The following is a 14,883-nucleotide window of genomic DNA, read 5'->3' on the forward strand; positions in this document are numbered from 1 at the left end:
TTTTGCATGCATGCTACTAACATGCACTTCTACTGATTTTCAGTTCTTTAGACTGGAAAGAATTGTCCAATGTAAAAGATACATGAAGATATATTTTTAAATTGCAGTATTACAAACTGATTTATATGTTGAAAGATATTTTGTAATATTTATTTGAAACTGAAATTGTGTATACGTCAAACTCAATAAAAAATTTAAATGGATTTCTTGTGTTCTAATGTTTGGGGGTGATATTTTTTTCCCCTCCTGATGACAAAACGTAAGCACTAAAATCTTATGGAGAATAATTGTTAGAATCTAGTTCTTTCTGCCTTTTATAGTTTTTTTTTATATATTTCCTGTACTAAATAAGTCAAAAGTAGACAAGATGCAGACTTTTGTTTCGAACTGTTTGATTTTATATGTTCGTTTTTTTTCCCCTAAGATGTTAATTAGAAATGACAAAAGAGTAAAGTTTTCACTTTTATGTCGAAGGGCTAGAGAGGATATGTTTGCAGGACATGGAGGTCAAACAAACTAACATCTTTGTTCTTTTTGTAGAAGAGGGCTATGTAAAAATGTTTCTTCGTGGACGCCCCGTTACCATGTACATGCCCAAAGATCAAGTGGATTCTTACAGTTTAGAAGCAAAAGTAGAACTTCCAACCAAGAGACTCAAGCTGGAATGGGTGTATCCTTTATTCACTGATTAGGTCTTACACAGAGTTAATACTTGAAGTTTAACTGTAGAAATTCATACAACTTAAGTCTTTTTTTTTTTTGAGACGGAGCCTCAAGCTATCCTCCTGGGTAGCGTGCCATGGCATCACGCTCACAGCAACCTCCAACTCCTGGGCTCAAGCGAGTCTCCTGCCTCAGCCTCCCAAGTAGCTGGGACTACAGGCGCCCGCCACAACGCCTGGCCATTTTTTGGTTGCAGCCATCATTGTTTGGCAGGCCCGGGCTGGGGATTCGAACCTGCCACCTTAGGTGTACGTGGCCGGCGCCTTAGCCGCTTGAGCCACAGGTGCCGAGCCACAACTTAAATCTTAAGCAATTGGCTATATGTCAGTTCCTGGTGCAGTATCCTAGCAAAGGAGGAGCTCCATAAAAGCTACTGATTATGAGGGAAACTAACATACATTCCTGAAGGAAATACTTGTGGTTCTTGCTGTAATACACATATATTTTTTCCTGAAAAGAAAATATGTATATATGTATTTATTTATCTTGACACAGAGTCTCACTTGGTCACCCTTGGTAGAGTGCTATGGTGTCTTAGCTCACAGCAGCCTAAACTCTCAGGTTCGAGTGATCCTCTTGCCTCAGCCTCCCAAGTAGCTGGGACTATAGGCACCCATCACAATATCTATCTATTTTTAGAGACAAGGTCTCACTCTGGCTCAGGCTGGTCATGAACCTCTGAGTTCAGGCAATCCACCCACCTCGGCCTCCCAACTGCTGGAATTACAAGTGTGAGCCACTGCTCCCAGCCAAAAAGAAAATATTTAAATGTTATATGATTGTATGAATGATTTGAAGGAGGTCAGGGGGAAATGAATCACTAGTTTCTGGTCTGAATTTTAATCTTTCCAAAAGAATAAAGCTATTTAAAAAGTTATAAAGAAGTAAGCTTAGGCTGGCACCACACTGCATGCCTATAATCCTAGTACTTGGGAAGGCTAGGGTGATGTAGGGAAAATTGGAAAGAAAAAAAAAAGAAGGAAGCTTAGTGAGTGAAAATAATTAAGAATAGAGAATTTCAGAGGCTAATGAGAATGAAAGAACTGATTATTGAACAGGAGGTATCATATACTTAGCTCTTCAGGGACCTATTTGAAAAGCTAGGAGTGCTAAGTTTTTATAAGGAAACAACAGTGAAAAAGGCAAAAAAATGTTGAACTTGTGAATGAGAAAATGGGAATATCAGAAATTGAAGCTAGACCATGTTGATAAAAAAGTTTGGTTTGGTTTTTTTTGCAGTTTTTGGCCAGGGCTGGGTTTGAACCCGCCACCTCTGGAATATGGGGCCAGAGCCCTCCTCCTTTGAGCCACAGGTGCCTCCCTGACAAAAATGTTTTTTGTTTTTTGTTTTTTGTTTTTTTTGACAAAAAATTGTTTAAACTTAAAATGGGTGTCGCCCTTAGCTCAGTGGGTAGGGCATTGGCCACATACACTGAGGCTGGCAGGTTCAAACCCAGCCAGGGCCAGCTAAAATCAACAATGACAACTGCAACAAAAAAATAGCTGGGTATTGTGGCGGGTGCCTGTGGTCCCCGCTACTTGGAAGGCTGAGGCAAGATAATCACTTAAGCTGAAGAGTTTGAAGTTGCTATGAGCTGTGATGCCATAGTACTCTACTGAGGGGTGATATAGTGAGACTCTGTCTCAACAAAAAAAAAAAAAAAAGCTTTAAAACCTAAAATAAAAAGAGGAGTACTCTGAAAGGAAGGGCTGGCATTCTCCACTTAAACTGAGGAGGGACCTGGCCATCCTGAGCAGCCTAACTTCCAAGTAATCCTGACTGCTCAGAGAGGTAACATAAGACTATGAATACCTAAGTCCTAAAGGAAGGGAGTCAAATGAATGCCAAAAATATAACTGACATGTAGCATAGATATAATTCTACTTTTTTAAAGAAAAAAAAAATCTGGGTGTGGTGGTACCCACCTATACTACCAAGCAGGTTGGGAGACTAAGGTACAAGGATCATTTGAGTCTAGGAGTTTGAGTCCAGCCTGGGTAAGATAGCAAGAGTCTGTATCAAAAATACATAAATAAACAAAAAAGAAAAATCTCCCCCCAAAATCTAGGCCACAAAAGTCTGAATCAGCCATATGACTAATATTCTTGAAATAGAGCTGCTGGCAGCTTCACAGTATGAGGTTTGGGAAAGTGAGCTTCCAGGGAAAAACAGCTGAAAGACGAGAAAATAGAACCTGTGACAGTGTTGAATTAAACGTTGATTTTTTTTTGCGCTTAATTCCATTTATTAATTTATCTATTTATTACTTTAGAGAAAGCCCACAGAGTCCACCTTTAGATTTCAAGTCAAAGAGTAAAAAATCCCTTTTTCCACCCTCAAATATTTATTGAGAACTTGTTTAATGCTAAGCTCAGAACACAAATCATAAGAAGTTGGTTTAAATTGAAGCTGTTGTAACTGTATTTAGAAGAATTACTTTTTGAGATTATGGAGTCATATAATTTGGAAAAAAATTTTAAATACCCCCTGTAGCTAAATTTTTCCTCCAAAGTACATTTTTTATTTTTTTGAATTAAAATGCTATAAGCATTTACTTGCAACTGTTTTGGAATCTGTTTTGACACATGTAATTGAAATAATTCAACTCTTCTTTAAGTCAGTAGTGTTTTATTAAATGGTTAAATCAAATCTGGAAAATATTCAAAACACATTCAGCCTATCTCCTGTTTATATCTTAGAAGATATAAACCTGAAATATGCTCCAAATAAATGGTGTTTTTTGCTAAGTTTACATTCAAGTTCAAATGATAGTTTGTTCTCAAAATAGTTTACAAGGTTTGAAAGTATATATGCAAAAATTTTAATAGGGATAATTATCCCTAAGAAACTGGGGCAAAGGGAACCTAATTTGTTTTACCTTTTAGGTATATTTGTGTGCATATATATGTCATTTTTATTCTTTTTTTTTTTTTTGAGACAGAGCCTCAAGCTATCCCCCTGGGTAAAGTGCCGTGGCTTCACAGCTCACAGCAACCTCCAACTCCTGGGCTCAAGCAAGTCTCCTGCCTCAGCCTCCCAAGTAGCTGAGACCACAGGCACCCGCCACAATGCCTGGCTATTTTTTGGTTGCAGCCGTCATTGTTTGGCGGGTCCAGGCTGGATTTGAACCCGCCACCTTAGGTGTATATGGCTGGCGCCTTAACCACTTGAGCCACAGGCTCCGAGCTATAATTTTTATTCTTGATGAATACTTTTACCATGTTTAAAAAAGGGGTTTTAAGTAAAAGATTTAGCTCCTAGATTACATTTTTTAAAAAACTCAGTTTCCTTTCGGCTGGAGACACCATCTTCCAGTAATTCACCAAAATGACAAACACAAAGGGAAAGAGGAGAGGCACCCGATACATGTTCTCTAGGCCTTTTAGAAAACATGGAGTTGTTCCTTTGGCCACATATATGGGAATTGACAAGAAAGGTGTTATTGTAGACATGAAGGGAATGGGTACTGTTCAAAAAAGCATGCCACACAAATGTTACCATGGCAAAACTGGAAGAGTCTACAATGTTACCCAGCATGCTGTTGGCATTGTTGTAAACAAACAAGTTAAGGGCAAGATTCTTGCCAAGAGGATTAATGTTCGTATTGAGCATATTAAGCACTCTAAGAGCCGAGATAGCTTCCTGAAATGTGTGAAGGAAAATGATCAGAAAAAGAAGGAAGCCAAAGAAAAAGGTACCTGGGTTCAACTGAAGTGCCAGCCTGCTCCTTCTAGAGAAGCCCACTTTGTGAGAACCAACGGAAAGGAGCCTGAGCTCCTGGAACCCATTCCCTATGAATTCATGGCATAATAAGCATATAACATAGCACAGAGGAGTACCAGGAGACCCATGTTTTTAGGTGCAAGAACCTATTTATTCCCCGTGAGCTCATGGCATAATAGGTAGACAGCATAGCACACAGGATAACCAATTAGACCCCATGTAACAGTGATGATGCAAGGTGCTGGAACCTATTTCCCATGAATTCAAAAGTTAATCAATGCTTTGTCACATTCAATGGCAAAATGCCTCCCTGAGCTACTGGAACCACTTCCCTATGAATTCATGGCATGGTAGATAAAAATAATAGCCTATTGCTGTAAAAATGTTTCTCGTTCATTCACTAAAAGTATGATTTTTTTCCCCAAAGAAGTATTAAAGCAAATTTTAATGTATCCTAAAGAAAAAAAAAAGACTCATAATTAACTCAGTAACTTAAACATGAAACCAAATCTTTGCTTTGTAAAAAACGTGCTCACAGGGCTGGGTGCATTGACTCATGCCTATAATCCTAGCATTCTGGGAGGCCAAAGCAAGTGGATTGTTTGAGCTCAGGAGTTCGAGACCAGTCTAACTAAGAGGGAGACTCCAAGACCTTGTCTCTAAAAATAGCCAGGCATTGTGACAGGCATGTGTAGTCCCAGCTACTTGGGAGGCTGAGGCAAGAGAATCACTTGAGCCCAAGAGTTTGAGGTTGCTGTGAGGTACAATGCCACAGCATTCTACCAAGGGTGACAAAATGAGACTCTGTCTCAAAAAAAAAAAAAGTACATATGACCATTTCCAACTTTATTGCATGCCTATTGGGGGTCTGATATATTTGACACTGAGTATTTATAATGTTATTTAAATTAGTAAGATTGATGTTAATAGTCATGTGGTGTTTTTTTCCTGTGCCTATTGAATGTAGCTGATGTTTGTGAACTCTTAAAAGAAAAAAATGTTTTATCTTGACATCCACAAAGCTATGGGTACCGAGGTCGAGACTGTCGTAACAACTTGTACTTGCTCCCAACTGGAGAGACTGTCTATTTCATCGCATCCGTGGTGGTGTTATACAACGTAGAAGAGCAGCTGCAGAGGCACTATGCTGGCCACAATGACGACGTGAAGTGGTGAGTTCTCATGAGTGTGATTCCCATTCCACAGGTGGAGATAGCATTCACAGAAAGAGGTCAGTGTTGTAATATAACTAAAGAGAAGAAGGGAGTGGGGGCTGAGAAAACAGAACCTTTGAGAAGCGTTCCTTTCTGTCCTCTGTCCTCCATGAGTTACCTGGCCCAGTAAGATACCTTTCATTCTTAGTTTCTGTCCTCACAACACATGATCTTAACTGACTCTTACCTGCACAAACGGTTCCACTTATTTGGGGGCCTCTTCACACATCCAGTGTTAAAGGCTTCTGATTTGGGTCCATAATTTTTGATAAAGATAAAAATGTTTTGCTTCATGTTTATGGCTAGGTCTGCTACTCCCATAATTCATTTATAGCTTTTGGTAGAGATTTTATATATCCTAGAAGGGCAGATAGATGACTAGATGGATTCATACACAGTAGAACCTCCATAGTGACCACTCCTTACATTGACCCGCTCCTTAAGTTGACCTGATTTTCATAGACAGACATGCACCCCATGTACTTATCAGTATAGTAGGCCTTGTTCCTTATGTTGACCACCTCTGTATCTTGACCAGTTTGTGATAGTACCTTGGGTGGTCAACTTAGACAGGTTCTACTATGTTTGTATTTATCCTGGGTCCATGGTCAGTGGTAAAAAATCCTGTTGGCAAAAGATGACATCTTTTCTATTTTATATACTCAAAGTAACTTCTTAATAAAGGTTATAGACCAATTAAGTGGCACTGAAGTTGAAATGATATTTTCCTAGCAAAGGATGCTTTTTCCTTAAGTTTGAAAATTCTCAAGGAGAAATAAGAGAATTAAGATGCAATGAAATAGGAACTACTTGTCTAAAGTTGGGGTACTCAAGAGCATTTGTCATGAGTCTTTAAGAAGCTAGGCATTATATATATATTTTTTATATATTTATTATATTTAAATTTTTGACAAGATTATATTTGATCAAGGGAAATATAAACTTACTGTTAAAGTGTAGATTTTTATAAATATCCTTTTTTTTTTAGCCTAGCAGTTCATCCTGATAGGATCACAATAGCAACAGGACAAGTCGCAGGCACATCTAAGGATGGAAAAGTGAGTTATGTTATCTTTTTATATTTTTGTAGTGAACTGGTAACACAAAATAATTTTCTGAAAACATTTTGCTGATCAGTAAGCATGGTTAGATATGATTGTGATATCTGAATACTTCTTACTTCCTCATAACAATGTTTATTATAAAGTTAAAGTCTTAATTTAAAATTAAGTAACCTTAAAAATCTCTTGAGCTCATGTTAATTTCAGCAAATTCTTAAATAGTGTTGTTCCTGCCAAAGAATTTACTATTTCCTTCACAGCTTCTGTGGCTGTCTTTTTTTTTTTTTTTTTTTTGAGACAGAGCCTCAAGCTGTCCCCTGGGTAGAGTGTCCTGGCATCACAGCTCACAGCAACCTCCAACTCCTGGGCTCAAGTGAGTCTCCTGCCTCTGCCTCCCAACTAGCTGGGACCACAGGCACCCACCACAAAACCCAGCTATTTTTTTTGTTGTTGCAGCCAGCATTGTTGTTTGGTGAGCCCAGGCTGGATTCAAACCTGCCACCTTGGGTGTATGTGGCTGGCGCCTTAGCCACTTGAGCCACAGGCACCGAGCCTTCTGTGGCTGTCTTTAACAAAATTTACTAATTCTTAAAATGCTTATTTATATATATGATAAGCATTAAAATATGAAGCTACACATTTAATAACTAAAGTTAATATTACAATATATCAATTAAATATGAAGCCTCTTGCCTCTCCAGTAAATGTTAAACACCCTCTGAAATGCCCTGTGATCATGACTTTAACCTTCAGAATTTGTGTATATGTGCAAGTCACAAAAGCTGCTAGGAGGCTTTTAGCACAAATTTTGTAAGCACTTTAGCAAGACTTTATTGTATTATAAGGCATGAGGGAGAACTTATACCTTTTTTGATATCTACTTCTATAGAGCTTATTATTACATAATATATTATCTGGAACTAATTCTATTAAGTACTTATTTCTATCAATGTGCTTTCTTCCAGAAAATATGAGTACTACCATATTTCAGAAAATATTGTAATGACATCAGATTTTAAATATTAATATTATGCTAGTTTCCATTAGAATTCTACAATTAAAAAAATTAACAGGAATAATGGAAATTAGACTACTGTTACATAAATGGAATGGGTCTTTATCTTCGTTTTTTTTTTTTTTTTTAATATTAAATGGCCTTGGAATACTCTTTGAAACCTTTTCGCTCCCTCTAGTGGCTTAAAAGTGTATTTCAGTTTCTGGTATTGAAATTGAATTAGAACTTTAGAACCAGAGAAAATGTTACAGCTGACATTAAGTTTACCTATGGAGAAATCCAGAGAGGTCTACTGACTGTCTACAGATATCCAGCTACTTAGAGACAAGGCTGAGCTAGAACCCAGCTCACCAACCACCTAGGAAAGCCACTTGGTACAATGCTAGTGTCTCTTCTTATTGGTAAACCTGCTGATTACTCTATAATGCTTTCTAACATTAAAAAAGAGAAAAACTGGGCGGCACCTGTGGCTCAAAGGAGTAGGGCACCAGGCCCATGTGCCAGAGGTGGTGGGTTCAAACCCAGCCTCGGCCAAAAAACTGCAAAGAAAAAAAATAAATTAAGACTAAAATAAAAGACTTTATAAAAAGAGAGAGAGAGAAAAAAAAAAAAACTGATGGGCGGCACCTGTGACTCAGTGGGTAGGGCTCTGGCCCCATATACCAAGGGTGGCAGGTTTGAACCCAGCCCCGGCCAAACTGCAACAAAAAAATAACTGGGTGTGGTGGTGGGGACTTATAGTCCCAGCTCAGGAGGCTGAGGCAAGAGAATCACCAAAGCCCTCAGAGGTTTACCGAGGGCGATAAAGTGAGACTCTGTCTCTACAAAAAAAAAAAGAGAGAAAGAGAGAGAGAGAGAAACTGGTATAAATAGCTGAGGGACACAATTGAGAGAGTTTTTAACTAATCATAATAATTTTTAATGTTATCTGTGTGTCATTGATTGCCTGTTTTGCCTAAGAATGTTGAGCTCTACTTGGCGATGATCATCTGTAGGAACATAAACATGTTCACATATTAGCAACAAATAGACTTTAAAAAGAATAACCCTTATATGAGATTCCATTTTACTTATTATCTTTCACTTGCAAAATTCAAGCTCATCTAGTATCTATCTGAATTAGAGTGTCAAATCCTGTGGTACAGTTATCAAGAATTGGCTGTTCAAATTGGGAATGTTTTATTTACAGTAAAAGGCAGACTCCTCAAATTTGATAAAACCTTTTTGTTTTAACAAAAGTTTCTTGTAGCAGCGAGGTAAAGATAACTTTGTATAACCATCACAATTGGTGACTCTTAATTTTTTCAAAACAGCAATTGCCCCCGCATGTGCGCATCTGGGATTCTGTGACATTGAATACTCTGCATGTCATTGGAATAGGTTTCTTTGACCGAGCTGTCACCTGCATTGCATTCTCAAAATCTGTAAGTATGAGCTCCATGGGAATTGCAGTCTTTTCCATAGGGAACAGATAATCAACTCAATGTTGAAAAAGGAGAGACTTAACATACTTAGTAACTGCCTGGGTCCATGTACAGATTTGAGCGCTGAGACATCCTTGCTTCCCAGGCACCTCAACCAGAGGTCAAGCATGTGTCTCATCACACACACTTCTAGTCAAGCGTCTTCAGCCATGCAGGCTTGGTGAGCAAAGAGGCCACCCAAGAACATTGTTCTCATGTCCTTAAGGTAGTTTGCCTGCTCCGGACTTGGACTTCACCTGCTTCGTTCATAGGTGGTTCCAACATGTCTCTGCCATCCCAACACAGGCTGCCTTCTCACAAGCAGGAGTCAGAGGGGGCCTTGTGGTCTTCCCAGCATTCTCAGGATGTGCTGGTACAAGCAACTCCACGCCTACACTCTTTCACATCCTGTCTTCATCCAGTTCAGAAACATATTCCCATAAATATCACTCTGGCCCCAGTGCTTATTCCTTGTGCAGCCTTACAGTAGCTGTGGCCACAGCTGGTAGCAGCCTCTGTGCTGTGCCTGCTATAAGCAGAAGATTCTGAACCCCTTTGGGGTTGGCTTTGGAGGAATCTGGTGGTCAGGAGCCACCCTTGAATCCCCTTCTCTCCTGATCCTGTCTCTTCATTACTCCTTATTGCACCTGCTAGCCTTGTCTGTCCAAGAAGACAGGTCTTTTTTTTTTTTTTTTTTTTTTTTTTTTTGAGACGGAGCCTCAAGCTATCCCCCTGGGTAGAGTGCCGTGGCATCACGTTCACAGCAACCTCCAACTCCTGGGCTCAAGGAAGTCTCCTGCCTCAGCCTCCCAAGTAGCTGGGACTACAGGCGCCTGCCACAACGCCCGGCCATTTTTTGGTTGCAGCCATCATTGTTGCTTGGCGGGCCCGGGCTGGGGATTCGAACCTGCCACCTTAGGTGTATGTGGCTGGCGCCTTAGCCGCTTGAGCCACAGGCGCCGAGCCAAGAAGACAGGTCTTAAAAGCAATGGGTAAATATTTCTCAGCTACAATATAGTGTACTCTCTATTAAAAGTAAAATTAATATTCATTTTTGATCATGTTCAATCCATTTTATTCTCAAATGTAGTCTTCCTGTGAAAAACTTCTTCTTTTCAGAATGGAGGAAGCAATCTCTGTGCTGTGGATGACTCCAACGACCACGTGCTGTCTGTGTGGGACTGGCAGAAAGAAGAAAAGCTGGCCGATGTGAAGGTCTCACTCCAAGCCTTATAATTTTGCCATTCAGAGACTCTTGGGCACAGCCATAGCCTCCTGCCAGCCAGCTCCAGGGCCCAGTGTCCCTATTTTTCATTTTGCATAGAGGACTGCCCATTCCTGCCCACAGCCCTTGGGTGCAAACCTCGCCATCTGGGAGAAGGGCAGGGACAGGGCAGGTGCCACCAGCACAGGGCTCATCTACAGCAGGACAGACTCAGGAAAAATCAGAAAGAGCCTCTGGCTAAATCCCAGATCCCTTCAGTGGGATCCTGTGTGGCCCCTCTGGGCTGCTTCTACTGCTTTTAATCCATCTTGCACAATGCATCAATCAACTTTCCTTGACTTTGTGATGTTTTTCAGCTATTAAAATCATGGTTAGATCCCTATTTTTATAGAATTGACATCACATTTCTCAATTTGCATCTATTAACCTTGGTTAACCTTACTTACCTAACATTAGAATTACTGTTAGATAACCGTACTTACCTAACTTTTTCTCTTGTGTATATGGGATACAGAAGACATTGTATTCCAATCAGGCATGTTTCCTAATACCTGTTTTCATGTTGTAGCCCTGCCTTCTAATATTCTGGTCAGGTATTTAAGTTCGTTTTTCTATGTTGCTAGGTTGGAAGTAAACAGAGACATGTTATCCAGGTTCGAGAACATACAACTGAATTATTAGGTAGAAACAACAGTCAGTGACAGATTTAACAGACTAGGGTGCAGGTCCTGGAAGTCAGGATATGTGCTGAAGGGTGGTGAAATGGCACCAAGAGAGCCAGATCTGCCTCATGTACCCCAGCAATTATATGCAGGAGGACCTCCTCAGGGAAAACAGGGCAGCCAAAGTCAGCCATGGACAATGAGGCCAGGTAAAATCCAGATTCTTGGGCCCTCTTCTAGATATTTCAACCACTAGATGGGGGATGAGGTCTGAAGATCTGCATTTTAACACCCATCAGAGGATTCTATTGTTCAGCCAGGCCAGTAGCCCATGACTGTAGATGAGAGCAAATGCTTGCCATTCTTGAGTCTCCGCTGCTTCTACCCTACTCCTCAGCAAAGCTTGCCACATGCCTGCTCCATGCCTGGCCCTGTGACAGGCTCTACTTAGGAAGAGGACTCCAGTGTGCCACCTGGTTCAGAGGCTGAGGGCCCAGGTTAGGAGGCAGATGAAGAGGGAATGCACACGGCCACATGCGCCTATGTCTACAGCAAGAGTAATTCAGTGGGGAAAATCAGGTGGCAGTGGCATAGTGCTGACTTGAATTATTTATTTGTGGTTCAGATTTATTTGTTTTCCTAAGTGTCTCCTAAGTACCTTAAGACAGTTGAGGCATTTGATTCTCCTGTTTTTCTTAGTGCTCTAATGAAGCCGTATTTGCTGCGGACTTCCACCCCACGGACACCAATATCATAGTCACCTGTGGGAAATCACATCTGTACTTTTGGACACTAGAAGGAAACTCTCTGATTAAGAAGCAAGGATTATTTGAGGTAAAGTTAAATTATATTCTTTATTTTTAATTGAGTGGTACATGTAATCAGTTAGATTTTAAGGGAGATTTGAGGTATCTCAGCCTCAAAATTTATTTTAATGGCAAATGAGTGAGGAAGCATTTCAGGGTGCAGTGATAAAGACTATCCTGGGTATCCCCTGTATCTTATAGATGACACTAATAATGATGGCAGAAAAAGTATGAGTACCCAGACCCAGGGAGGAGGGAGGACAGCACTCAACCTAAAGGAGCAAGGATGAGAGCACCCAGCCCAGGGAGAAGGAGGAGAGTACTCAGCTCAGGGGGAGGGGAGGGAGGAAAGCACCGGTCTCCAGGAAAGAGAAGAGAGTACCCAGCCCCAGAGACAGGAGAGGAGAGCATCCATCTCAAGGAGAGAGGACAATACCTGGCCCCAGGGAGAGGAGAGAGGAGCACCTGGCCCAGGGAGAAGGGAGGGAAGCATCTAGCTCCAGAGAGGAGGGAGAAGAACACTGACCCCAGGGAAAGGAAAGGAGAGCACTCAACCCTGGGAGAGGCGAAGAAAGCAGCTGTCTCCAAGGAGGAGGAAGGACAGTACCCAGCCCCAGGGAGAGGGGAGAAGAGCCCTCAGCCCCAGGGTATGCAGAGCCTAGCCTCCATGGGGCTATTTAGAGGACCTTTATTCTAGTGCTGGGCTGTGTCTTTGAGGCTGCTGTCATGACAACACAGCCCCACCCTCACCTCCTTCCTCGGCTGACTATCTGCAGCTTTATGATTTCCCCAGCCATGGAGTTGCCACAAACTTCTTTACCTCACAGCAGTTAATCTCATGGCTAAAGGCATACAGGGTGGTTTCAGAAGCTGACACTATCCAGTTTGAGATTACTATGATTGCAGATATTATTAATAGAAATAAAAGGGTGTCTTGAGTAAATATATCTATATTTACTACATTCTACAGAAACAAGAAAAGCCAAAGTTTGTCCTATGTGTGACTTTTTCTGAAAATGGTGACACCATTACTGGAGACTCAAGTGGCAACATCTTAGTATGGGGAAAAGGTAACAAGGGATTATTCCCAAAGCCAACAATTTTTGATAATATTATAAGTAAGAGGGCAAATGTGACTTTTGTAAGAATTGTTTATTAATGTGATTTATAGGATTTCTATTAAATTCCAAGTTATATAGATACCTAATACATGTGTGCATGTGGAACTTAAAACTATAAAACCAGAACAGAAGAAAACGGAAGAATAGTAAGAGTGATTGACCTTATGTCATCCTAAGAGGCTCTTTAAGGGCTCGGCGCCTATAGCTCAACCGGCTAAGGTGCCAGCCACGTACACCTAAGGTGGCGGGTTCGAATCCCCAGCCCGGACCCACCAAACAACAATGACGGCTGCAACCAAAAAATAGCCGGGCATTGTGGCGGGCGCCTGTGGTCCCAGCTACTTGGGAGGCTGAGGCAGGAGACTCGCTTGAGCCCAGGAGTTGGAGGTTGCTGTGAGCTGTAATGCCATGGCACTCTACCCACGGGGACAGCTTGAGGCTCTATCTCAAAAAAAAAAAAAAAAAGAGGCTCTTTAAGCCCAAGGTATTATGATGGAATTAATAGCCTTATTAAGAGATATATTAACAGATTTTAATGATGAAGTTATTAGTGACTATTTATATAGCCATAAAACATTTAAGTAACTTTCCTGACTCATTAAACATTTGGCAGACACTTATTAAATGCTAATTAAGTGCCAGATGCTGTGAGTCATACAAATGAGTCAGGTCCAAATCCCTTGTCAGTAAGCAAATAGTTTGGTAAGGAATATTTGTTGCTTAGAAAACGTGCATTCAATTAAGTCCAATGATCATTTATGAATGCTTACCAGGTGCCAGGATAAAAGGGAAAATATACCATTCCTGTTCTCAAGGATCCTAGAGTTTGGGTTGGATATGAAGACAAAACAGATACATAAATGTAATTTTAAAACAATAAGTGACTTTTGTAGTACCCCACTGCTCTGAGTGCTAGGTGCTTTATCTCCCATTCATTTAATCCTTAGAACAATCCTGTAGGGTAATCAGCCCCATTCCATGACGGGGGAAACTGAGATACAGGGTTATTAAGTCACTTGTCCAGAGACACACAACTCTGTGTGCGTGGAAGTTGAGCACCCCTCAGCCACATTGCACTCCAACATAAGATGCTTCGTGTTGACATATTTTCCTTCATTATAAAGGAGTCCAGTTCATGCTCTGTGAACTTCTAAAAATTGGATACTTCATGGATCTGTATTATAATGATATCCATCTGATAATATCACATCTTAAAGCAAAAATGGAATGGATTTGAAAATGGGCAGAGGTGAACTTTTTGGTAATGATGGTTTTCTTGGTGTGTTTAGGTACGAATCGAATAAGCTATGCAGTTCAAGGGGCCCATGAGGGTGGCATTTTTGCACTTTGTATGTTAAGAGATGGCACACTGGTGTCAGGAGGTGGCAAAGACCGAAGGCTCATTTCTTGGAGTGGAAACTATCAAAAACTTCACAAAACTGAGGTAGGTCAGCAAGACTACTGTTGAAATTAGTTTTGAACCTTAAATGGTTATCTTAACCAGTTTCTTTGTTAGTTTGAAATCTTTGGCTTATAGTTTTTAAAGTTATTTTGATGAGGGTGGTGCCTATGGCTCAAAGGAGTAGGGTACCGGCCCCATATGCCGGAGGTGGCGGGTTCAAACTCAGCCCTGGCCAAAAACTGCAACAACAAAAAAATTATTTTGATGAAGATATATGGGGGTAACATATTAATATCACGGAGACAGTTTAAGTGTAACTACTAAAATGGAATTAGGTTTATAAAATTTGAGGTTGTAACACATTTATTAGCAGAATCTTTTAGTATCATAGAAATAGTCTCAATTTTCTAAGGGACTATTAGCCACTTACTGATTTACCATTAAAATCTTCTTTCTTTTTTATTTTT

General features: G+C 40.5%; 1 protein-coding gene and 1 pseudogene across 1 annotated transcript in view; both read left to right on the forward strand.

Moving 5' to 3' along the window:
- The window catches only part of EML1 (echinoderm microtubule associated protein like 1), a 195,167-nt gene that overhangs the window by 160,189 nt on the left and 20,095 nt on the right, over positions 1 to 14,883 (forward strand). Inside the window, exons 6-13 of the mRNA XM_023511568.1 lie at positions 541 to 670; positions 5,470 to 5,619; positions 6,650 to 6,719; positions 9,051 to 9,161; positions 10,320 to 10,415; positions 11,787 to 11,921; positions 12,864 to 12,963; positions 14,304 to 14,458. Of these exons, the coding sequence (XP_023367336.1) occupies positions 541 to 670; positions 5,470 to 5,619; positions 6,650 to 6,719; positions 9,051 to 9,161; positions 10,320 to 10,415; positions 11,787 to 11,921; positions 12,864 to 12,963; positions 14,304 to 14,458 (947 nt within the window). The remainder of the gene's footprint in view (positions 1 to 540; positions 671 to 5,469; positions 5,620 to 6,649; positions 6,720 to 9,050; positions 9,162 to 10,319; positions 10,416 to 11,786; positions 11,922 to 12,863; positions 12,964 to 14,303; positions 14,459 to 14,883) is intronic.
- Positions 4,049 to 4,534, forward strand: LOC100940804 (annotated as a pseudogene).

This window comes from Otolemur garnettii, unplaced genomic scaffold, assembly GCF_000181295.1.
Source record: "Otolemur garnettii isolate 467f Iridium unplaced genomic scaffold, OtoGar3 scaffold00020, whole genome shotgun sequence".
Taxonomy (NCBI): domain Eukaryota; kingdom Metazoa; phylum Chordata; class Mammalia; order Primates; family Galagidae; genus Otolemur; species Otolemur garnettii.